This window comes from Mobula birostris, chromosome 5 (genome assembly GCF_030028105.1).
Source record: "Mobula birostris isolate sMobBir1 chromosome 5, sMobBir1.hap1, whole genome shotgun sequence".
Classification (NCBI taxonomy): Eukaryota; Metazoa; Chordata; class Chondrichthyes; order Myliobatiformes; family Myliobatidae; genus Mobula; species Mobula birostris.
This window is the reverse complement of record NC_092374.1, coordinates 92,174,078-92,198,836: the sequence shown is the minus strand read 5'-3', so window position 1 is coordinate 92,198,836 and position 24,759 is coordinate 92,174,078. Positions and strand designations below refer to the sequence as shown.

Below are 24,759 nucleotides of genomic sequence, written 5' to 3'. Positions count from 1 at the left end.
TCTCACAATCCCTCTAGTGTCTAAATAATACCCTAGGATAGGCAGAGGAAACTTCAGATTTTCAGTCTGCACTGTGTTTTTGTGTGCCATGTGGTAAAGCCAGTGTTTGTTTTCTACCTCAATGACAGACGCTAGTGAAGGTGGTGGAGGGCTGGAAGAAACATGATGCAGAGAGGTCTGAGGTCTTAAAACACCTGCAGGAGGAGCACGAGGTGTTAGAGCAGGAGCGCGGTGAGCGCCAACAGGTAGGGAAGCTGTTCAGAGCTTGGCTGGAACTGTCTCTTCATAGAGTCATAGAGCACTGAAGTATAAACATAAGGAAACAGGCCCTTCAGCCCACCCAGTGGATGTTGCTGTTATTCAATGGCCTGACTAGGTTAAATAGGTTAGGACTTTATTCCCTGGAGTGTAGGTGAATGACGGGAGACTTGATAGAGGTATACAAAATTATGGGTGAATGCGAACAGACTATTTTTACTGAAATTGGGTGAGACTAGAACTAGAGGTTATAGATTAAGGGTGAAATATTTAAGGGGAACCTGAAGGGAAACTTATCTTCTCAGAGGCTGGTGAGAGTGTGGAACAAGCTTCCAGTGGAAGTTGTGGATGCAGGTTCAATTTCAACATTTCAGAGAGGTTTGCATAAGTAAGGCAATGGGAGGGGTATGGAGGGTTGTGGTCCGGATGCCAGTAGATGGGACTATGCAGAAGACCAAGTCAGCGTGCCTAGATGGCTGAAGTGCTCTATGACTCTTTCTTTCACTCAATAGGTTTTTACACTAATCCATTTGTTTCATTGCCACCGTGACTAAGATTGAGTGTCGCTTTAAATTCGAGATAGGTTTCATTGCTTGCTGGTGAAATGGGATTTATTCTTGTATCTTTGGATCAACAGTCCATGCCTCTGGATCACTGCATCTTGGTTGTGCTTCGGACCTCCTTGTGGAGGATGCCGGGCTACGTACTGTTGGCAGATGTGGTTATGGGATAGGGATTTTGGCTTCAGGAGAAGGAAGGGAAGTGTCCGGTCAGTCATCTGGGAGTGACAGGGCCGGGCTACGTACCGTTGGCAGATGTGGTTATGGGATAGGGATTTTGGCTTCAAGAGAAGGAAGGGAACTGTCCGGTCAGTCATTTGGGAGTGACAGGGCCGGGCTACGTACCGTTGGCAGATGTGGTTATGGGATAGAGATTTTAGCTTCAGGAGAAGGAAGGGAAGTGTCCAGTCCGTCATTTGGGAGTGACAGGGCCGGGCTACGTACTGTTGGCAGATGTGGTTATGGGATAGGGATTTTGGCTTCAGGAGAAGGAAGGGAAGTGTCCGGTCAGTCATCTGGGAGTGACAGGGCCGGGCTACGTACCGTTGGCAGATGTGGTTATGGGATAGAGATTTTAGCTTCAGGAGAAGGAAGGGAAGTGTCCAGTCCGTCATTTGGGAGTGACAGGGCCGGGCTACGTACTGTTGGCAGATGTGGTTATGGGATAGGGATTTTGGCTTCAGGAGAAGGAAGGGAAGTGTCCGGTCTGTCATTTGGGAGTGACAGGGCCGGGCTATGTACTGTTGGCCGATGTGGTTATGGGATAGGGATTTTGGCTTCAGGAGAAGGGAGGGAAGTGTCCAGTCCGTCATTTGGGAGTGACAGGGCCGGGCTACGTACTGTTGGCAGATGTGGTTATGGGATAGGGATTTTGGTTTCAGGAGAAGGGAGGGAAGTGTCCAGTCCGTCATTTGGGAGTGACAGGGCCGGGCTATGTACCGTTGGCAGATGTGGGTTGGCAGATGTGGTTATGGGATAGGGATTTTGGCTTCAGGAGAAGGAAGGGAAGTGTCCGGTCTGTCATTTGGGAGTGACAGGGCCGGGCTACGTACTGTTGGCAGATGTGGTTATGGGATAGGGATTTTGGTTTCAGGAGAAGGAAGGGAAGTGTCCGGCCGGTCATTTGGGAGTGACGGGGTTTCTGCTTCTCTTTCAGGCACTGTTGAACTTTGAGCATCATTTATCTCAGGCAAACCAAGCTCTGGCGAAAGAGCTACAGGAGAAGGAACGGCTGGAAAAGGAGAGGGGCTTGTTGGTAAGGAAAATGCTGACTTAAAGCTTGTAAACTGACAACAGTTTTAATTGTTATAGCACCATAAGCCAAATCAGCAGAATTTGACCATCCAGCCCATTGAGTTTGCTCAACTATTCCATCATGGATGATTTATTTTTCCTCTCAACCCCATTCTCCTCCCCATAACCTTTGACACCTTTATTAATTAAAAACCTATCAACCACCATTGTCATAAACCCAATGGATTGCTCTGCATAGCAGTCGATGGCAATGGTGCAGAGGAGGCTGCCATCAGAACAATCTCGCCAGTTCTAGCTTCTTCTTTTTCACCGCCTCTAAATCTCCATCAACTCTTCTTTGTTTCTCACATCCACTTTCCTACACTAACGGGTAACCAACAGCAACCAGTTAACTTGCCCACAAGTCTTTGGAATGGGGTAGTTTTGGAACGGTGCTCAGGGCAGATTGAAAAGGTCAGAGTGCAATTGTATGCACTTCTGATCACCAAGGATGTGGAGGTTTTGAAGAGGGTGCACAAGAAATGATTCATCACAGGCTACATGGTCTGAAGTGCCCATTTCTGTGCTGTACTTTTCTGTGACTCTGAGAGGTTGACAGGATGTTGCCAGGAATAGAGAGTACAAGCTATAAAGAGAGGTTGGATAAACTTGGGTTGTTTACTCGGGAGTGCGGAGGCTGAGGGCAGACCTGAGTAAAATTGAGAATGCAGTGATAAGGTGGATGATAGTGATATTTTTTTACCCCCTAGGGTAGAAATGTCAAATGCTAGAAGGTATGGCTTTAAGGTGAGAGGGGAAATGCTTAAAGGAACTGTGAGGACAAGGTATTTTACACTGTGATGGGTGCTTGGTTCAGGCTGTCAGAGTAGTGATGGAACTGGATATGATAGTGCCTGCTCTACAATATGATAGGAAAGTACGATTTAAGAGCCCAACCGAATTGGAGAATTCGGGTACAGGCCGTATTGAGGTGGCAGGGCCTGGGCCCAGGCCCGAGAGCATATGGAAGCAGCAGGGCCTGGGTCCGAGAGTGAGGAATGACCCAATGTTTTGACGATTTAAGTGCTGGGGCAGGGTTTTTGGGCCGGAGACGAGGGACGGGCCGGTTCTGCTCACTGCTTCGTGATGCTTAATCGGCTGCACGCTGAACTGAGGCCATGACTTCATGTCTGTTGTAAACTTCAGTTCTGAATGCTATTTGCTTACTTGTATTGCTTGCATAATTTGTTTTTTTTCTCTGCACATTGAGTGTTTGCTCGTCTTTTAATGTTTTTTTAGGTTTCCTTGTTTTGTGGCTGCCTGTAAGGAGACAAATCTCAAGGTTGTATAATGTACACGTACTTTGATAATAAGTGTACTTTAAATTTGATAGTGGGTGTTAGACACCTGAATGTACAGGGAATGGAGCGATATGGATCATATGCAGGCAGAAGGGTATTGGTTTATTATTCTCACAGGTACTGCGACAGAGTGAAAAATTAGCTTGCAATCCATCTGTACAGATAATTTCAAAACTTGAGTATTTTTAGCTAGAAGAAAGGGAAAAGCAATAACAGGATGAAGAATAAAGTATGGTTACAGAGAAAGTCCAGTTCAGGCAGACAAATAAGGTGCAAGGCCATGAGGAGGTAGACAGGCAGGTCAAGAAATAGATCTGAAACATATAAGAAGACCATTCATGAATCTTGTAACAGTGGGATAGAAGCTGTCCTCGAGCCTGGTGGTGTGTGCTTTCAAGCATTTGTAAGCTCTGCCTCATTGCAGGGGTCAGAAGAGGGAATGTTTGGAGTCGGAGGGGTCATCAATTCTGTTGGTTGCATAGCCAAGGCAGTGAGGACAGAGTTCAAAGTATATTTATTATCACAGTACATATATGTCACCATATACAACCCTGAGATTCATTTTCTTGTGGGCATTCACAATAAATCTATAGAATAATAACCATAACAGAATCAATAAAAGACTTGGGCATTCAACCAGTGTGCAAGAGACAACAATGTGCAAGTACAAAAAGAAATAAGTAATAATAATAAGAAGAAATAAATAAGCAATAAATATTGAGAACATCAGATGAAGAGTCCTTGAAAGTGACTCCATAGGTTGTGGGAGCATTTCATTGTTGGGGCAAATGAAGTTGAGTGAAGTTATACCCTTTGGTTCAAATGCTCAAAGTAAACTTATTATCAATCTACATATACAACCCTGAGATTTATTTCCTTGTGGGCATTCACAGTAAATTCAAAGAAACACAATAAAACCAATGACGCACAAGTCAGACAAGCACCACTGAGCAAAAGACAGCAAACTGTGCAAATACAAAAATAAACAGAATGATGATAAGTAAGTAAGCAATAAATACTGAGAACATGAAAGGAATAGTCTTTGAAAGTGAGTCCATTGGTTGTGGGAACATTTCAGTGATGGAGCAACTGAAGTTGAGTAAAGTTACCCTCTGATTCAAGAGCCTAATGGTTGAGGGGTAATAACTGTTCCTGAACCTGGTGGTGGGAGTCCTGGGGCTCCTGTATCACCTTCTTGATGACAGCAGTGATAAGGGAGCATGGTCTGGGTAGTTGTAGGTTCCTTGATGATGGATGCTGCTTTCCTGTGACAGCAATCTGTGTAGCTGTGCTCAGTGATGGGAAGGACTTTACCTGTGATGGACTGGGCTTTTTGTAGGCTTTTCTGTTTAAGGGCATTGGTGTTTCCAGAGCAGGCTGTGATGCAACCAGTCAATATTCTCTCCACCACACATCTATAGAAGTTTAACAAAGTTTTAGATGATATGCTGAATCTTTGAAAACTTCTAAGAAAGTAGAGATGCTGCTCTGCCTTCTTTCTTTGTAGTGGCACTTATCTGCTGGACCCAGGACAGATCCTCTGAAATGATAACGCCAAGGAATTTAAAGTTGCTGACCCTCTCCACCTCTGATCACCCTGATGAGGTTTGGCTTATGGACCTCTGCTTTCCTCCTGTAGTCAATAATCAGCTCTTTAGTTTTGCTGTCATTGTGAGAGTTTGTTATTGAGTCTGAGCTAACAGAGCTAACATGGCCTCTCTGTTCCCACCACCCTGCAGGAGGACGAGGCCCAGCAGCTCCGCGAGGCTCTACAGGCAGAGCAGCAGCGTAGCCTGAAGCTGCAGGCTGACCGTGACCAGGTGGAGGGCGGCTGGTCGCAGGAGCGACAGCAAAGTCAGACCTTGCAGGCCCAGCTGGCTGAGGAGCGAGCGGCATGGAGCCAGCAGGAGCAGCAACTGGAGCAGCGGAGTGCCCAGCGCGAGGAGGAGCTTCAGAAGGAGATCGAGAAGGAGAGGGTGAGCTAGCAGCAACACATCCAATATGTTTGGTTTATCCTTCAGGTTGCTGAGTGTATTTGACCAGCTAATAATTTAGGTTAAGGTATGTGATAGTATTCAATCTGCCCAGCCCTGGGTGAACCTGTTTCTAAACCAGCATGGAACTCCCTTCTAGGTAGAAAGCAGATTTCAAGTAGACAAAATAGATGCTGTACATGCTGGAAATCCGGAGCAAAATGTTGGAGGAACTCAGCAGGTCAGGCAGCATCAGTGGAGGGGAATAAACAGTCATTATTTCAAGCCAAAATCCTTCCATCAGGATAGAAAGTGGGGTGGGGGGGTAAGTATAAGCTCTCAGGTGAAGGGTGTGACTAGGTGAGGGGGAGGATGAGTGGATGCAGGAGGGGAGTGAAGTAAGAAGCTGAGAGCTGATAGGTGCAAGTGGTAAAGGGCTGAAGAAGAAGGAGTCTGATAGGAGAGGAGAGTAGACCATGGGAGTAAGGGCCGGAGAAGAGGCACAAGAGAAAGGTGATGGGTAGGTGTGGAGAAGGGGTAAGAGGAGAGCCAGAATAGGGAATGGAAAAGGAAGGGGGAATACGTTAACAGAAGTTAGAGAAATTGATGTTCATGCTGTCAGTTTGGTGGCTACTCAGAGGAAGTATGAGGAATTGCTCCTCCAGCCCGTGGGAGGCGATTGGTGAATGCCTCAGATTTAACTCCCAAAATTAAGAGCAGTTTTAAAAAGCGAAGTTCAAAGTAAACTCTGCGAGGAACTCAGTGGGTCGGGCAGCATTGGGATACTCAGTGGATCAGGATAGTGCCAGTGGATTGTTGGAGCAACATCTCATATTCCATCAGGGTAACCTTTAACCTGATAGCATGAACATTGATTTCTCTAACTTCCTGTAGCTATTCCCTCTCCCTGCTTCTCTCATATTCCATTTACCATTCTTGTTACCATCTCACCTGCCCATCACCTTGCTATGACTCCTTCCTCCTTCTCTTTCTCCCGTGGTCCACTCTCCTCTCCTATCAGATTCCTCCTTCTTCAGCCTTTACCTCTTCCACCTAGTACCTCCCAGTTTCTCGTGTCATCCCCTGTCAGCCACATCCCCTGGTGACCCATCCTCCCATTGCCTGGAATTGTACACGCCAAAATGTGGGGAGAATATAATGGGATAGATGTAAATGGGTGGTTGATGCACTGCATGGATTCAATGGGCTGAAGGGCCTGTTTCTGTACTGTATCTCTTAACTTAATAACTATTAATACTTGCATACCTGTGTGTGGATTTTGCATGTTGTGCCAGGTGCTGCTGTTCCCGCCCACGTTCCGAGTACATGCAGTCAATGGTTCAATTAGTCTCTAAATTGTTCTGGGTATGTGGGTGAGGGTAGAATCTGAGAGGAATTTGATGTCATTTCCTTCTCCCATTTTGCCATCAGTGTAAATGGGTGGTTGATGGCGTCTTTCCCTGCCGTATCCCTCTGTGACCCTATTCCTGTTCCACAGGCAGCCACACAGCAAGAGGCTCAGCGAGGACAAGATGCACAACTGGTACTGTCGGCTGTGCAGACCGAGATGCAGCGACTGGAGGGTGAACTGGACACAGTCAGCCGCGACAGGGAAAGCCTGCAGATGGAGCTGAGCCTAGTGAAGGTGAAGGAAATATTAAAGTGCTTTTATTTTAAAACACCAAAACTGCATTTTCACCTCTCTTTAAGCTCTCTTTTCACCTCTCTTTGTCGGTCAGTGCATTGAGTGCAGGAGTTGGGATCTTGAGCAGAAATAGGCCATTTTGCCCATTGAGTCTGTTCTGCCATTTCATCATGGCTGATCTATTTCCCTCAGACCCAGTCTCCTGCATTCTCTCTGTATCCCTTCATGCCCTGACTAATAAAGAATCTATCAACCTCTGCCTTAAACATACCCAATGACTTGGCTTCCACAACCACCTGTGGCAAGAAATTCCACAGTTTCCCCATTCTGGCTAAAGAAATTACTCCTCATCTCCATTTTAAATGGACGTCCCTTTAGTCTAAGGCTGTGTCCTCTGATCCTAGCCTCTCCCACTATAGGAGACATCCTCTCCGCATCCACTCTATTGAAGCCTTTCAATATTTGATCAGCCTCAATAAGATCCCCCCTTATTCTTCTCAATTCCAGTGAGAACAGGTCCAGAGCCATCAAATGCCCTCATAGATTAGCCTTTCAATCCTGGAATCATTTTTGTGAACCTCCTTTAAACCCTCTCCAATGTCACCACATCCTTTCTTGGATGACAGGCCCAAAACTGCTTGCAATATTCTAAGTGAGCAGTTCCAGTTCTGAGGGGCCATCAGGTTCCAAAGGATTGTGCACAAACCAGCAGAATGTGTGGCTATGTGCATCTCTCCGCTGGTGAGGAAATATCAAGGGCCTTTTTAAACAATAAAACTGCACCTTTATCCATCTCTATTTAAGCTGCCTTCATTGTTCATTGAGCACAAGAGTTGGGATGTCATGTTGGAACTGTGCAAGATGCTGGGGAGACTGTACTTGGAGTATTGTGTGCAGTTTCGGTTTCCCAGTGATTGGAAGAAAAAGATTCACAAAGATGTTACCAGGTTGGGAGGGCTCGTTAAAAGGAGAGACTGGGTAAGGTGGGGCTTTTTTCTTTGATGTATAGGAAGCTGAGGGGTGACCTTAGAGCTGTATAAAACCATGATGGGCATAGATAAGGTGGTATACACACAAAATGCTGGAGGAACTCAGCAGGACAAGTAGCATCTATGGAAAGGAACAAACAGTCAACATTTTGGGCTGAGGCCCTTCTTCAGCACTGGAAAGGAAAGGTGAAGATACCAGAATGAAAAGGTGAGGTGGAAGGGAAGGTGATAGGTGAAGCCAGGTGGAAAGGAAAGGTCAAGGTTGGGAGAGAAAGGAATCTAATAGGAGAGGAGAGTGGATCATAAGGAAGGAAGGAACCTAGGGGGAGATTATAGGCAGGTGGGAAGAGGTAAGAGGCCTGAGTGGGGAATAGAAGAAGAGGGGAGGGGGAAGTATTTTCTTGTCACAGTTTTTCCTAAAGTGGTTAAGGTTAGAACCAGAGGGAATAGGTTTAAGGGGATGCTGAGAAATTTCATGAGAACACCTTTTTACACACAGAGGGTGACAGCCAAGTGCAACAATGTCAGAGGAAGTGGCAGACATAGGTACAATGTTTCAAAGACATTTGCTCAGGTATCTACATAGGAAAGGTTTCGAGGGACATGGGCCATACTCAAATGGCCCTAGCTCAGGTGGATGACTTAATTGGCCTGGGTGAGTTGGGCTGATGGGGCCTGTTTCTGTGCTGTAGAGCTTCATGACTCTTAATCCAAATAAACTAGAGCCGGGATGTCTTGTATTACAAGGTGAGACTGGAAAAGTTGTGGTTTTTTGGAAGGATGAGGGTAAACTGCTTAGTATATAAAATCATGAGGGCATAGATAACGTGGATGGTCACTTTAATAAACCACAGACCACACGGCCCCTAGACTCTTTACAAAGACTGCCCACAACAGCTGGGAGTAGTGTGGTAGTGTGACGATATTACAGCACTGGCGACCTGGGTTCAATTCCCGCTGTCCGTAAGGAGTTTGTACATTCTCCCTGTGACCGTTGGGGTTTCTTCCAGGTGCTCCAGTTAGTAGTATGGGTTAGTAGGTTAATTAATCACATGGGTGTAATAGGACAGAATGGTCTGTGTCTCTAAATAAATATCACTCTCCAGTTTAATCCCTGTATCACTGACATGCAGAAGTCTTTCAGTTTTGGCTTTGAATGCCCTCAACCACAGTTCACCAGGATGTAGAATTCCAAAGATCCATGGCACTATGGGTGAAGAAATTGCTGTCATGTCAATTGTTCTGATTCTGTTACTTGAGAGACTGCACCAAGAATAACCATTCTGCCCCTTTCAGAGCCTAGTGCATCCCAATGAGATAATCTCTGATGAAAACAAACAAGCAGGTATGAGTAGGCCACTCGGCCCCTCAAAACTGTTCTGCCACCCATATGGACCGTGGCGGAAAAGATCATAAGCCATGGGAGCAAAATTAGGACTTCGGCCCATTGAGTCTGCTTCACTATTTGATCATGGGTTCTCCCTGTAACCTTTGACATCTTTAGTAATCAGGAACCTATCAACCTCCACATTAAATATACCCACTGACTTGGCCTCAACCAGCCATCTGTGGCAATGAATTCCACAGACTCACCACCCTCTGGCTAAAGAAATTCCTCTTCATCTGACTGTAACCTCAGTTCTGCTTCCCCTGGTAACCTTTCACCTTCACGGAGTTATTCAGAATCTACCTAGATCTTTGTTTAAAATATTCAACAACTCTGTATCCATTGCCCTTTGAGGAAGTTTTAATAAGGTTCACAATGCTCCAAGAGTCATACGGCAAGACAGCACACAACAGGCCCTTCGGCCCAACCAACCTGTGCTGACTGTGTTGTCCATAAGTTCCAATTTCCTGCATTCAGCCCACATCCCTCCATGTATTTACCCAAGTGACTGGTAAATTACACTACTGAACCTGCTCCAACCACTTCCACTGGCAGTTCATTCCATATACACAGCACCCTTTGAGTTGCAAAATGTTGCTCCTCAGGGAGAGAGGATTCACCTCATCTTTCTTATATGGAGGAATTTAAGGTGGAGGGTTATATGGGAGGCAGGGTTTGAGGGTCGGCACAATGTTGTGGGCCGAAGGGCCTGTAATGTGCTGTACTATTCTATGTTCTATGTTTCTTAAATGGGTGACCCCTTATTTTTATATAGTGATTCCTCCAAGAGGAAACATATTCTCCTTATCCACCTGCTGGTTCTTGATGAAGACTCAGGGTTCTCAGGGTCTGGTCCTGAAAAAGGGTCTTGGCCTGAAACATCGACTGTTTATTCCCCTCCATAGATGCTGCCTGACCTGCTGAGTTCGTCCAGCATTTTTGTGTGCAAACCCCAGGGTCTTGTATGGTTCAGTTGTCTCCCAAAGACCGCAAGTTGAAAGCCCCTCCACTCTTTACGCATTAGACAAGCCACCCATTCCAAGAGTTATTTCCATTGTTTGTAAACTTTGGTGTATTTAAACCAGACTCTGTAGTTGCTAATCATGAGATGATCTTCTCATCCAGTATTTCAGTTTGTTGAATCATCCATACACTGACATCAAGGCAGGTTTATTGTTTCTCAGTCACCATGTCCCTTCCCCCATTTCCCAATGCCCAACATACTGGAAGTGACTGACGTGCATCTCTGTCCTGAGGCCAAGCTCTTGTGCTGAGACACTGCCCCTCAGGATGAGGTCTGCCTTCCCAGAGGGAGAGGGGATGATGCCACTTTTCAAATTGACTACTTACGATGCAGTGGTTTCGCTCCCTAGTGGTTAGAGAGCCTGGAACAGAGGGGCAGTCTCAGCACAAGGGCTTGGCCTCAGGACGGAGATGGTGAGTTTGAAGTTCTTTGTCCTCGAGGGCCCTGAATGATTTTTGGGCCATAAAGGGACCTAACAGGAGAGGGGACTTGAGGCACAGGGTCAGGCATGCTATTTTTAAAAATAAATTACTGAGGGATACAGCATGGTAATGTGCCCTTTCAGCCCAATTACACCTATGTGACTAATTAACCCGTGTATCTTTGGAAAGTGGGGCAATATACACAGTCATGAGGGTGAACATACAGACTCCTTACAGACAGAGGTGGAATTAAACCTGGGTCACAGTGTTATGCAAACATGCAACCCACCTTGTTGCAAAGTGGGGCCCAGTTCCAAGGACCAGATGGCCCAGCTCTTCTGGCCCGTTACATTAAATAATGATTCGTCCACCCACAGGCTCGCTTCGAGTCACAGAGAGTCAAGAGTGAGACAGAGTTTAAGGTGGCCCTGGAGCAGCAGGTGGCTGAGCGACTGACAGCCGTACGTGAAGACAGCGCTCAGCAGATGGCTGCCATCCGGAATCAGCACAGGTAAGCACCTACCTCTTCCCCTTCTTCACCTACCACTCTTCACTCTTGCCCTTCTCGGTGGGAGGCTCCTGAGAGTTTAATAAGAGCGTGCCTTAAGGCCCCAGCATGGAGGATTATATACAGTACATGAGGAAAATGTTAATAGGTAGCCGTGGCGGAGAGTTTAAAGTAAATTTATCATCCAAGTATGAATATGTCACCATATACTACCTTGAGGGTTATCTTCTTGCAGGCATTCACAGTAGAACAAAGAAATACAGTATAATTTATGAAAAACTATAAACAACAAAGACTGACTAAATATGAGGGCAAATCATGCAAATAATAAATATAAAAGTAAAAACATAATATTGAGAACATGAAAGTGAGTCTGTAGGTTGTGAAATCAGTTGAGAGTTGAGATGAGTGAAGTTATCCATGCAGGAGCCTGATGGTTGTAGGGTAATAACTTTCCTGAACCTGATGAAACAGATTAACAGAGAAAAACAAGAGTTAATTTTTTAATGAGCTTCCATCAGAATTGGATTTGATTTATTATTGCTACACCTGCCCATCCCCCCCACACCCCTTTCACTGTGTTTACCCACCCCTCCCCACTGGTTCCCTCTGCCCTCCCCACCTCCTTCACTTAGTTCCAAGCTCTGTCTTTCTCTTCTATCAGACGTAATCATCTATAGCCCTGTGTAGTTTAGCCTTGGATTAAACTGGAATTGGTTTATTATTGTCGCGTGTGCTGAGATACAGTGAAAGGCTTGTCTTGCATACTGTTCATACAGATCAAATTGTTACACAGTGCATTGAGCCAGAGTGAGTTAAAACAATAACAATGCAGAATAAAGTGTAACAGCTACAGAGAAAGTGCAGTGCAGGTGGACAATAAAGTGCAAGATCCTAACGAGGTATATTGTGAAGTGAAGAGTCCATTTTATTGTATAGTGGAAGCAGGTCCATGGTTTTGGTGACTGAGACAGAAATCACTGACTGCAAATAAATATATTTGTCATTTACTTACAAACGGTAAAAATTCAAACAAATATTTAAGTTCCCCCAAGTTACACAAACTACAAAACTAAATAGTCAACAGACAGACACTTAATGTGAGCCTTTTAAGTCTGGAGCATACCTTCCCAATGGTTCTGTGAAGCATGCTCTGTGGACAAAGGAAAAGAGAGTAAGCCTCCCGTATGTGCTATTCTTAAACCCAGAATGTTTGAAGCCAGACACCAGTGCTGTGGCACACAAGGCAACCAATGGAAAGGAGCTGCTACAAATTCCAAATGGGCCAATCAATGGCTGACATGGTGGAAACAGCTCTCAACCTACAAATAAGCCAAACCACCCCCCCTCCCCACGTGACAGTTATCGTACTAGAAAACCATTTAATTGCCCTATAACGGAAGCTGTCCATGAGCCTGGTGGTATGTGCTTTCAGGATTTTGTGTCTTCTGCATCATGGGAGTGAGGAGAAGAGAGAATGGGGTGAGCAGGGCCTTTGATTATGTCAGCAAGATGTGGGCTGGTTGGAGGTGCGGGCTGCTGAGAAGAGTAGACAGATTTTGGACAAATTAGGCAATGTTATAGGTAACGCTCTGTTTTAATTGGCAGAGGTTAGAAAATAAAGGGAATTTGTGTGGCAGGGCGGAAGGAATAAGCAAGGAGCAGCAGCAAGTTTGAGCCATGGAGAAGTTCAGCAGTCACTCTTCAGCTCTGTCAGTGGTCGGGTCATTCCAGAGCTGGGATATCCAGGCCTTGTATTGTGGGAGCAGCTGAAGCTGTCTCTAGATAATGAGAACCTCAGGGTGATGGAGCACAGGCTCCAACTAACAACCGGTAAATCAGGGGTTCCCAACCTTTTGTCTTGGTTAAGTGACCACTGACAACAGGCAAACAATCTCTAAAGAGTATTGATAATGGCTGGGGTCACCTGTCTTGTAAAGACACTGTCCAAGAAGAAGGCAATGACAAATCTTTTGCCAAGAACAATTATGTTCATGAGGCCATCATTGCCCATGTCATAAGACACAGCACAAGATGATATTGACCCCATCTATACCTATCTTAATCTTCTAGACCTCTATTGGGTTATGCCCTCACCAGGGAAAACAAGTTCAAACTCTTCATTTACTTCCCATCTCAATGAATCTCCTCTGCACCCTCTGCACACATCCCATCCTTCCTGTACCGTGGCCACCAGAACTGCACACAATGGTTCATGTTTGACCTAACCAGTGTTTGCAAGAGTATATCCTTTTATCTTCTGGTTGTTGTCACGATTAACTGGACTCTGACATACAGAGCAGCATGGCCCCTCTCTCCAAATTGTTCTAAAGTCTGAACAATGAAATGACTAGTTGAAACAAATATTGACCAATCAGTACCTTGTGTATGTTCAAATTCCTTATTTGCATAATCAATCACCAATCACACTATGATAATACAAGTATTAATAGCCAATAGACTGTACATATTAAAGGCCAATGACATATCCAAATGAACTGACCATTAGTAAATGTCGCCTTAGAATCCTTCGTTTACCTTGTAAACGTCTCTGAGCATGCTGTCCAGAGCGGGATCTATGTTCTTCAAAGACCTCTCTTGCCTGGGTTGACTGAACATTATCAGTAAGCTATCTTAACCCTTGCTTCGCCCTGACTTCCACACACGCTCTGAGTGCCATGTGCCTTCTTCACCACCCTATCCATTCATTCAGACACTGGTGAGAGTTGAGTCTGGAAGTTTATGCCTGAAAGGTGGAAGAGGTAAAAACTATTAAATATTTTCAAGTAATCACTGTTGTGCCATCACAAAGGTGTATGACAGTGCCTCTACTTTACTGCAAGTTTGTGTAGATACAGTATTGCATCCAAATCTTTGACAAACTTCCATAGATGCACAATGGAGAGTATCCTGACTGGTTGCATCACGGCCTAGTACGGACACTCCAATGCTTAGTAACAGTAAAGTCTATTAAAAGCAGTGGATCAGATGGAGCACTGCCACAGGAAAGCAGCATCAAGGACCCCCATCACCCAGCCCATGCTCCCTTTGCACAATAACCATCAGGCAGAAGGTACAGGAGCCTTGGGTCCTGGGCCACCAGGTTCAAGAACAGTTATTACTCTATAAACATCAGACTCTTGAACTGGTGTGGATAACTTCACTGACTTCAACTCTGAACTGATTCCACAGCCCTCAGAAACAAGAGAAAATCTGCAGATGCTGGAAATCTCAGCAACACACACAAAATGCTGGAGGAACTCAGCAGGCCGGGCAGCATCTATGGAAAAAAAAACACAGTCGACATTTTGGGCCGAAACCCTTCGCAATACTGGAGAGAAAAACTGAAGAGTAGATTTGAAAGGTGGGGTAGGGTTGCAGTAAATTTTATTTCCATCCTGGCACTTACCCTTGCAAGTGGAACAAATTCTACCCCTGCCCCTACACCTCCTCCCTCACTACCATTCAGGGCCATAAACAGGCTTTCCAGGTGAGGTGCACTTCACCTGTGAGTCTTTTGGGGTCATATACTGTGTTTGGTGCTCCCAGTGTGGCCTCCTGTATATCGGTGAGACCCAATGTAGATTGGGAGACAGCTTCGCCAAGCATCTATGCTCCACCTGCCAGAAGAAGTGGGATCTCCCAATGGCCACCGCCCATTTTAATTCCACTTCCCATTCCCATCCCGATATGTCCATCCATGGCCTCCTCCACTGTCGTGATGAGGCCACACCTAGGTTGGAGGGACAACACCTTATATTCCGTTTGTGTCGTCTCCAACCTGATGGCATGAATATTGATTTCTCAAACTTCCAGTAATGCCGCCCCCTCCTCTTCACCATTTCTTCTCTCCCTCACTTTATTTCCTCTCCCGCCCATCACCTCCCTCTGGTGCTCCTCCCTCTCCCCTTTTTTTCTTTCCTCCATGCCCTTCTGTCTCTTTCACCAATCAACTTCCTAGCTCTTTGTTTCATCCCTCCAAGTTTCACCCCTCCCCCCACCTTTCAAATCTACTACTCAGCTTTTTTTCTCCAGTCCTGTCAAAGGGTTTCGGACCAGAACATTGACTGCGCTTTTTCCATAGATGCTGCCTGGCCAGCTGAGTTCCTCCAGCATTTTGTGTGTGTTCCACACTCTGACTCACTTTCAAGGACTCAACAACTCATGTTCTTAGTATAATTTTTCAAAATTATTTTCACTGGATGGCGTAGTGGAGATACATTTGTACCAAAGAAGGTGTAAGGTGCTCCTTCCCTCCACTAGCTTGCAGGTCACCCTTGAGCAGCTGGTGCGTATCAGTAGTCCTGGTTATGCAGCCACTGACACCAGGCAGACAATCTCTGAAGAGTATTGATAATGACTGGGTCACCCATCTTGTAAAGACACTGCCCCCAACAAGACAATGGCAAGACACTTCTGTAGAAGAAATTGCCAAGAGCAGTCATGATCATGGATAGAGACCATGATCAGCCCATCATAAGACATGGCACAAGATGATAATTATTGGCACGATTTGTCTTCTTTTGTACATTGGTTGTTTGTCAGTAGATATAGTTTTTCATAAATTGTATTTATTTTCTTGTAAATGTTTGCAAGAAAATTAATCTCAGGTTAGTATATGGTGAAATATCCAGACTTTGATAATAAATTTACTTTGAACTTTGAATACGTGCTTGGAAGAACCTGCAAGGCTATGAATCTGGCAGGAAAAGAGGATTAGTCTTGTAGCTCAATTCCACTGGACGCAATAGACTGAATCATTTCCTTCCGATTCATATATTTTCTGTGAACCCTGACTAACCCCACTTAACAACATACAAATGACTGCTAATTCAAAGGTGAACAGTGGCCAAACCACTGTAGTTGCTGCAGACTTGTCACAGTTCATTGTCTCCTGAGTAGGAAGCAGATCATGGAGCTGACGACGCAGCATGAGCACGAGATGGGCAAGCAGCTGGCTGAGTTCAAACTGGAGCTGCAGGAGCGCGAGGAGAAACATCGGCATGTGATTGAGGGATATGAGCTAAGGTAGGGGAGATCTTATGCCTGGATTCTGCTTTTGGGCCACTCTACATATCACGGGAGGAAATCAATTTTAGTTGTGCATTGATGCTGTCCTTGGTGGCGCAACTGATTCCCCATCCACCATTGCAACATTGCTTCAAAGAGTGGTCATAGATCTATGTCCAGACTGTGTAAGGATGGTGGTTTTCCTTCATTATAATCTAATTATTGATTAATTGCTCAAGTTTAGCTTCCACTTCTGTCATTGGTCCTGGTCCTGGGATTCAATTCTGTAATTTATCTATTATGGTCCGGCACCCCTGTGGATTTTCCTGTTCATTATGGTGTTGTTAAAGCATAATCATCTGTCGCCCCCTGTCTCTCTCCACTCCCCTTTCTCTCTGTATATCTCCCTTTCTCTCTAACTCTATCTCTTTCTCACTGTCTCACTCTCTCTGCATCTCTGTCTCTCCCTCTCTCCCAATTCTCCCCTCCCCTTGCCAGCCTCTCTCTCCTCCGGCCCCCAGCCTCCCCAATCCCCCACTCTTCCCATCTCACTCACTCTCTTATTTCCTCACTCTTGCTTGCTCATACAGGTTGGTGAAGGGGCAGGAGGAGACTGGGCGACTGCTCGCAGCGAAGAGGAAGCTGGAGGTCCAGCGAAGTGAGATGGTGTCTAAACTGCAGGCCATGATGCAGTCCCACTGGAATGAAGCACTGAAGGTGCTGATGTCCGAAAACATCCCACATGGCCCCCAGCGGCTGCAGGTGGGTGACTTGTGGGGGTGGGGGGTGGGCGCAGGTGGCGAGAGCTTTCAGATTGTCCACAGAGTCCCCATTTAGCAAAGGTTTTCGTAGTCTTCCTGAGCTGCAGCATCATGAAGCATTCAGGGCACGGACTCAAGGTGGTGAGGCGAGTGTGAGGATTCTCATGTGAAGGACATTGGGGGCCTGAACGATGGAGCAGAAACCGCCATCTCTTTCACCCACCACCGTCAGGAAGGAGGTTCAGGAGCATCAGGACTAGGACTGCCAGACTTGGTAACAGATTCTTCCCTCAGGTTGTGAGACTAATGAATAAAACCAGGCCACCACCAAGGCCTCGTCGCTAGGAGCATTTTGAATTATGTTTTATTAACTTACTTGTAATATTTTGGTGTATGTGCTGTGTGTGATGTTTGTTTTGTGGGTCTGATGGAATGTTGTTTTGTTTGGTTGTGTAAGTGTACAGTCAGGTGACAATAAACTTGAACTTAATCTCATGTGAATCACTAGGGCACAGCACAATTGTCGTACTGGGTAACCCTAATATGGGAACGTTACAATGTGCTCTAGTGAGGAATTTGGAAGGGTCTTCTTCAGGCAAAGAGCTTTGAGAATGTGAAGCTGATCCCTAGAATGAGTGTTAGTGAATATCAGGGGTACCCAACCTTTTTCATGCCATGGACCCTACCATTAACCGAGGGGTCCATGAACCCCAGGTTGGGAACCTCTGGTGAAGAGGGACTGAGGTACTTCGTGGAGTATGCACCAGATTAGGGCCTTCAACACACAATGTCTGTGCCAAACACAATGCAGAACTAAAATTAAATCTCATCTGCCTAATTTGGAGTATTGTATGCAGTTTTGGTCACCTACCCACAGGAAATATGTAAATAAGGTTGAAAAAGTACAGAGAAAATTTACAAGAACGTTGCTGGGTCCAGAGGACCTGAGTTATAAGGAAAGATTGACTGGGTTAGGACTTTATTCTTTGGAACATAGAAGATTAAATGGAGATTTGATAGAGGTATTAAAAATTATGAAGGATATAGATAGGGTAAATGCAAGCAGACTTTTTCCACTGTAGAGTTCATGGGTTAAGGGTGGAAGGTGAAAAGTTTAAGGGGAACATGAGGGAAAACTTCTCCACTCAGAGGGTCATGAGAGTGTGAAATGAGCTGCATGTGAGCTCGATTTCAACATTGAGGAGAAGTTTGGTTTGGTACATGGATGGTAGTAGTATGGAGGGCTGTGGTCCCGGTGTAGGTTGATGGGAGTGGGCAGATGGGCCAAAGGGTCTGTTTAAGTGCCGTACTTTTCTATGATTCTAAAGCTGCCAGACGAGGTGGTTAAGGGAGGTACATAAGCAATATTTAAAGACATTTGGGGAGGTACGTGATAGGCAAGATTTAAAGCAGGGGTTCCCACCTTGCTTAATGGTATTGAAATTTCCAAGGTTGGGAACCCCTAGAGTAAAGGGATATGGGTCAAGTGGGCGCAATTGGTACTGGCTTAGATTAGTCAGTCTGGACCGTAAAACACAGGAGCAGAATTAGGCCGATTAGTCCATCAGTTCTGCTCCACCTTTTGATCATGGCCAGTTTATTTTTTCCTCTCATTCACCTCATTTTCCTGCCTTCTCCCTGTAACATTTGATGCTCTTACTAATCAAGAACCTACGAACATGCACTTTAAATATACCCAATAACTTGGCATCCACAGCTGTCTGTGGCAGTGAATTGCACAGATTCACCACCTTCTGGCAAAAGAAATTCCTTCTCATCTCTGTTCTAAAAGGAAACCCTTCTCTTCTAGGAAACATCCACTCCATGTCCACTTTATCTAGGTCTTTCAGAAGTCGGTAGATTTCAATGAGATCTGCACCCCCCCCCCCCGCAATCTTTCTAAACTCCAGCAAGTACAGGTTCAGAGACATCAGTCGCCCTTCATGCCCTAACCCTCTCATTCCTGGGATCATTCTCATAAACTTCCACTGGACCCTTTCCAATGCCAGCACATCTTTTGTAGGTGTGCAGCCCAAAACTGCTCACAATGCTCCATATGTGGCCTGACCAGTGCCTCAGCATTACATCCATGCTTTTATATTGTTGAAATGAATACTAGCATTGTATTTGGCTCCCTTACTACAAAGTTAACTGCACTAGGATTCCCAAATCCCTTTGCACCTCCAATTTCTGAATTTGCGCTCTGTTTAGAAAATAGTCTACACCTTTATTCTTTCTACCGAAGGACAAATTGGGATGGAGGGCCTGTTTCTGTGCTGTGCAAGTCTCTGATGTGTGGGGATATATTAAGGTAGGTTGTTTCCATACCTCATTATTCAGATGTCAGCTCTGTTCTCTTTCTCCCCTTGCAGCAGCCCCCACTGCTCTGTGACCAGGTGCCCTTCTACCAAGAGCTGAACAGGAGTTTGCCTGCCTGGGGAGGTCCGTATGGCAGACCGTGTGTGGAAACCGATCTTTTGTCCTGCCCCGTACCCCCGGCTTCAGACACTGACCAGCTGAAGTTCTCCTTGTGCAGCCAAAGCCCCGTGGACTCGCTCATGCCCCACCAATCTGAGCAGCTGGTCAGGGATGTCCAGGGCAGCGAAATCCATGCCCAGGTACAGATTCAGGACCAGCAGACCACAGGGGCGAAGGTGGAGGGTGGAGGACCACCTGAGACTACAGGTGCTTGTGGTTCCAGTGCCGCCTTTCCTCGGGCCATCCCTCTACAGCCCATTGCTAAGCTGGTTCCCACAGCAACCATGGACCAAGCAACTAAGCCCTGCCTGCAGGGTGACTACCGTTGTGGGGCTGAACACCCATCCGTGACGGTGAGCTTGCAGGACCAGCAGCCAATGAAGCGGCTGCTGCCCAACCCTCCCAGCGTGGAGCATCTCAGCCACCTCTTAAACTACAGCTTCCTCAGCCACAACAGCTTCCAGCCGCTCGAGCCACAGATGGATGAGACTATTCAAGGTAAAGAGAAACACTGTACCCCTGCGCTTCCCCTAACACCACTAGGTTCAGGAGCAGTTACTACCTTTCAACCGTCAGGCTCCTGAACCAGCATGGACAACTTCACTCACCACAACTCAAGAGAGAGTTTCATACTCTTTTCTAACTCGCGTTCTCAGTATTATTTTATTTACTTGTACAAACGTATTTGTATAGTTTGTCTTCTTTTGCACATTGGTTGTTTGTCAGTCTTTGTTTATATATAGTTTCTCATAAATTCTATTGTATTTCTTTATTTCTTCTATAAATGCCTGCAAGAAAATATTTCTCAAGGCAGCATATGATTATGTAAATATATTTTGATAATAAATTTACTTTGAACTTTAAGACTGTGCTGTTCCTTCTCCCCCACCATTAGTTCAAACCCCGCTCTGGGGAGGTAATGGAAGTGGATGCTTCCAGGTGTCACTGCGGGAGACTGTTGCCCTATCAAAGCCTTGCCTTCTCTTCTTTCACATTACTTATTTATTGTAATTTGTAGTAATTTTTATGTCCTTTACTGTACTGTGTTGGATGGTCGTATGAGAGCTGGTATGTGTCACAAGAACTGGTTTTGCAACTACAATCTCTGGAGAGTATTGCTAATGGCTGGGGTCACTCACCAGTCTTGTAAGGACACAGTCCAGAAGAAGGCATGGCAACCCCTTTTGTAGAAAAATTTGCCAAGTGTATTCCTGGTCGTGGAAAGACCGTGATCGCCTACGTCATACGACATGGCACATAACTGACAAACTGTACTACAGCCACGAAATAACAAATTTCACAATTACTGTATGTCAGTGATAATAAGCCCCAGTCTGATTCTGTCACTGACCCTGTGACGTCTGCGAGAGGGGAAGAACCGGGAGAGATTCCCCCAGATATCATGTCCCTTAACCAAATGGGTTCAAAGCCTAAATTTGTGCAGTTCTGGACACCCCCTTGCAGTGATGATGTGGGTGTTTTGGAGAGGGTGCAGAAGGATGCTGCTTGGACCAGAGGACATGAGCTAGAAGGAGCTGGGTTGGTTTCTTTGTGGCATCAGAGGCTGAGGCTGAGTTATACAATTTTGACAGAGTTTTTTTCCTAGAGTTGAAATGTCAAATGCTCAAATTCAGATTCCAATTTGCATTATTTATCATGTATGTACATGGAAACATACAGTGAAATGTGTCATTTGCGTTAACGACTAACACAACCTGAGTACGTGCTGGGGGCACCAGCATTTTGTGTGACACTCCAGATTCCAACATTTGTACTCCCCTGTGCCTTAATAACCGGATAATCTGAAGTGGGACTGTTAGTGTACCTTCCATGAAGATTTCTTAATACCAAGGCAGAATTACAGGTTCAGTTTAACATTTGGAGTTAGAAGTGTGCAGACTATCAGTTGATAAGGAGACTTATGTTCCTCCATTTCTCTTTCAGCTCTTTTTCTTACCTTTGTTTTTCTCTTTAATCTTTTTTTTCTTTCTCTCTCTTGCACTCACACAAGTCTGTGCACATGTCTACACTCTCCATAACTGGCGCTTGTCCTGAGTTGGGAGGTTGTGGCTTTGCTTTTCAGAGTTTTTTAAAAAGTGGTGGTGACCATCATCGGCGGCAGTGATTCCCGGTCTTAGCTGAGAGTATTGCACAGCCCACTGTTACGTATTGCGCGGAGGATGAACAGTAACAGAGTACTGTGATTTAACCTTTTTACTGAGTCATGTTAGTAATGATACACACTGAGCATCTTACATTGTGGGAATAATGAACTGAGCCAAAAACCATGTGCGCTCGAAAACCTGTGCCCAAAATAGAGTGAGGAGGCCCAGTTAATTCACCGCACGATCGATCGGCTACGTGCACACTTACCACATTCTCACAATCGATCTGATATGGTACACCCATGCTCTCCCCTCAGCCCCTGGACCCCACGTGGAGGAACTGGCTGAACACCCGTTCACTGACTCCGAGGCTGGCACACGGACTCAGAGCCAGCAGCTGAGCGAGGGTGGGACGGTTCCGGACAGCAGCTTCAGCTCATCAGGGGGTCAGTCCTTCCAGGACCAGAGCTCACGGAGTAGTGAGCTGCAGTACTACATACAGATGGTAGGTGGACTCTGCATGTAACCACAGATACTGGGATTTGGGGTGGAGAGGAGGTGAACCTTATTCAGATAGGTCAGAGTGGTGGAAACTGAGTCAATCAGTGTTCTCAACAGGCATTTGAGAGTAATTTTCAAACTTGAGGCTGAATACAGGATTAATGGCAGGATTCTTAACAGTGTGGAGGAACAGAATTTTGGGGTTCACATACATAGATTCCTCAAAGTTGTAGCGCAAGTGCGGTTAAGAAGGCATATGGTGTTTTGGCCTGCATTAGTCAGGGGAATTGAGTTCAAAAGCTGCAACATAGTGTTGCGGCTCTATAAAACCCGGTTAGACAACACATGGATGTGGATGCTTTAGAGAGGGTGCAGAGGAGATTTACCCGAATGATGCTTGGATTAGTAGCATGTCTTATGGGGATAGGTTGAGCAAGCTAGGGCTTTTCTCTTTGGAGAGAAGGAGGATGAAAGGTGGCTTGTTAGAGGTGTACAAGATGATAAAGTACATAGATTTGACAGCCAGAGACTTTTACCCAGAGCAAAAGTAGCTAATAAAAGGGGTATAACTTTAATATGTTTGGAGGAAAGTATAGGGGAATGCCAGAGGCAGTTTTTTTCCACAGAGTGTATGTAGAATGTGCTGTGAGGGTTGGTGGTTGAGGCAGATATATCAGGGAGATTTAATAGAATCTAAGGTACATGGGTGAAAGAAAAATGAAAGGTTTTGTGGGAGGGAAGGGTTAGATTGAGCTTGGGGTATATTGTGGGCCGAAGGGCCTGTACTGTTGTACTGTTCGATGTTCTTATCTCCAACATTTAGAACAAGGATTCCAGGGAATTACATTGATGGATTCCTCCCATGAGCCAGCAGAGGTGATGGAATGAATGGACTCGTGTGCAGCTACAATTCTGTGAGCGATCAGCTAGGAAAAAGGTTAAGTTGGGTTAGTTAACCCATTTGGTTAGTTTGTTAACCCACAAATTGTCAGTGATAAAAGAAATGAAAGGCGGGGTCTCAGGAGAAAAAAGGAATGTTCCTTTAGAACAGAGATGAGGAGGAATTTCTTTAGCTGGTGTGTAATGGATCTGTGGAATTTATTACCATAGACGGCTGTGGAGGCCAAGTCTTTGTATGTATGTAAGGCAGAAATTGATAGGTTATTGATTGGTAAGGGGATTAAAGGTTAAGGGGTGAAGGCAGGAGAATGGGGTTGAGAAAAAACTATCAGTCATGACTGAACGTTGGAGCAGACTCAATGGGCCAGATGACCTTACTCTACTGAAATCTGTTATGGTCTGAAAACTTGGTGAAACAAAGGGATTGGGCTCCCTGTGGAGATGGGCTGAAATCTGACCAAGTTTTGCTGCGGTTGGATGGAGGCAAAGAGAAATGTGGGAGTTGTGTATGGCGCTATAACCTCTACCACTGTAATGTTCTCTCTTGAAGCTCTTGGACCGTTCACCTGGCAATCCTGTGGATACCAGTGGGGATATGGAGGCTCCCAACATAGTGCAGCATAGTGCAGAAACCCAACAGAGTAAGTTCAGGTTCAAGTTTACTTGTGATTCAACCATACATAAATGCCCATCAATACAGTAATGAAACAGCGTTACTCTGGGGCCAAGGTGGATGACACCGTGTCGACAGTCATAGTCAGCACAAGGCACGTGCTATATAGCACATTCACACAAAAATATATAGCTTCAATCCCTGAGTGTCATGTACTGTAGTTGGCAAGTGCAAGCCTGCGGTAGTCCAATCATCATATGGTAGTGCAGCCAAAGACAAATGCAATCCAGCTTGCCTTCCACCAAGCAAACGTTGGAGGCAGCAACAATGGGAGGGGCCAGCATGGACCCACCATCTCTCCCACACTCCACACTACTTCTGATGTCTCTCCCCGGACAGCTGCAACCCTGCAGCATGAGGGCCTTGTCTGCCTGCAACCGAGGCCACATAGCTCCCTGCACCCACCCCCCTCCACCGTTAGTCTTGCCAATGAATCAGTGAACCGGACTTGCAATATTCTACATTACCAATGTCCAATAGGGTCTTGCAATCACAAGAAAATGTTACTGCACACCACCCCCAAGCACTGACCCCGATGCCTTCCTGTAGCAGGCAGCAACACAGTGCACACCATGTCGGGCTCCTCCGCTATTGGGCAACTCACTAGTGGTGTGGACCTGCAGTGCTTGATGTTCTTGATAACCAGCAGTGTCCGGCGATCGTAAAAAAAAGATGTAAAGGTCGAACAATTGCTCCTTTGGTTGGACCAGGAGTGGCCGCTGTGACCATTCACGCCCCCATCTTACCGCCTGTCCTTTTTGGGATGTCCTTTAGCATCTGTGCACTTCACAGTTACTCTGCCAAACCCAGCCCAAGTGTTACTGGCCCACACTTCACAGCGATACACTGCCATCTCAGTGTGTGCCTGCTGTTTGTATGTGTGGTTTGTGAATGTATTATTAGCAAAGCCTACAGCACAGAGCATTTAATTCAATCCAGGTCTCCTCTTTCCCTATTATTCTAGAGCAGGG

The 24,759-nt window shown here is 45.7% G+C and overlaps 1 protein-coding gene across 4 annotated transcripts in view; it reads left to right on the top strand.

Moving 5' to 3' along the window:
* The window catches only part of cntrob (centrobin, centrosomal BRCA2 interacting protein), a 92,050-nt gene that overhangs the window by 47,848 nt on the left and 19,443 nt on the right, over positions 1-24,759 (top strand). For 3 of the 4 annotated variants that reach the window (XM_072258428.1, XM_072258429.1, XM_072258430.1), the window contains exons 7-16: positions 129-245; positions 1,975-2,073; positions 5,152-5,388; positions 6,884-7,030; positions 11,230-11,363; positions 16,263-16,388; positions 16,961-17,132; positions 19,504-20,107; positions 22,032-22,219; positions 23,666-23,756. In XM_072258428.1, coding sequence (XP_072114529.1) covers positions 129-245; positions 1,975-2,073; positions 5,152-5,388; positions 6,884-7,030; positions 11,230-11,363; positions 16,263-16,388; positions 16,961-17,132; positions 19,504-20,107; positions 22,032-22,219; positions 23,666-23,756 — 1,915 coding nt within the window. Of the gene's footprint in view, positions 1-128; positions 246-1,974; positions 2,074-5,151; positions 5,389-6,883; positions 7,031-11,229; positions 11,364-16,262; positions 16,389-16,960; positions 17,133-19,503; positions 20,108-22,031; positions 22,220-23,038; positions 23,147-23,665; positions 23,757-24,759 lie in introns of those variants that run through there. The other variant, XM_072258431.1, reaches the window with a different exon arrangement.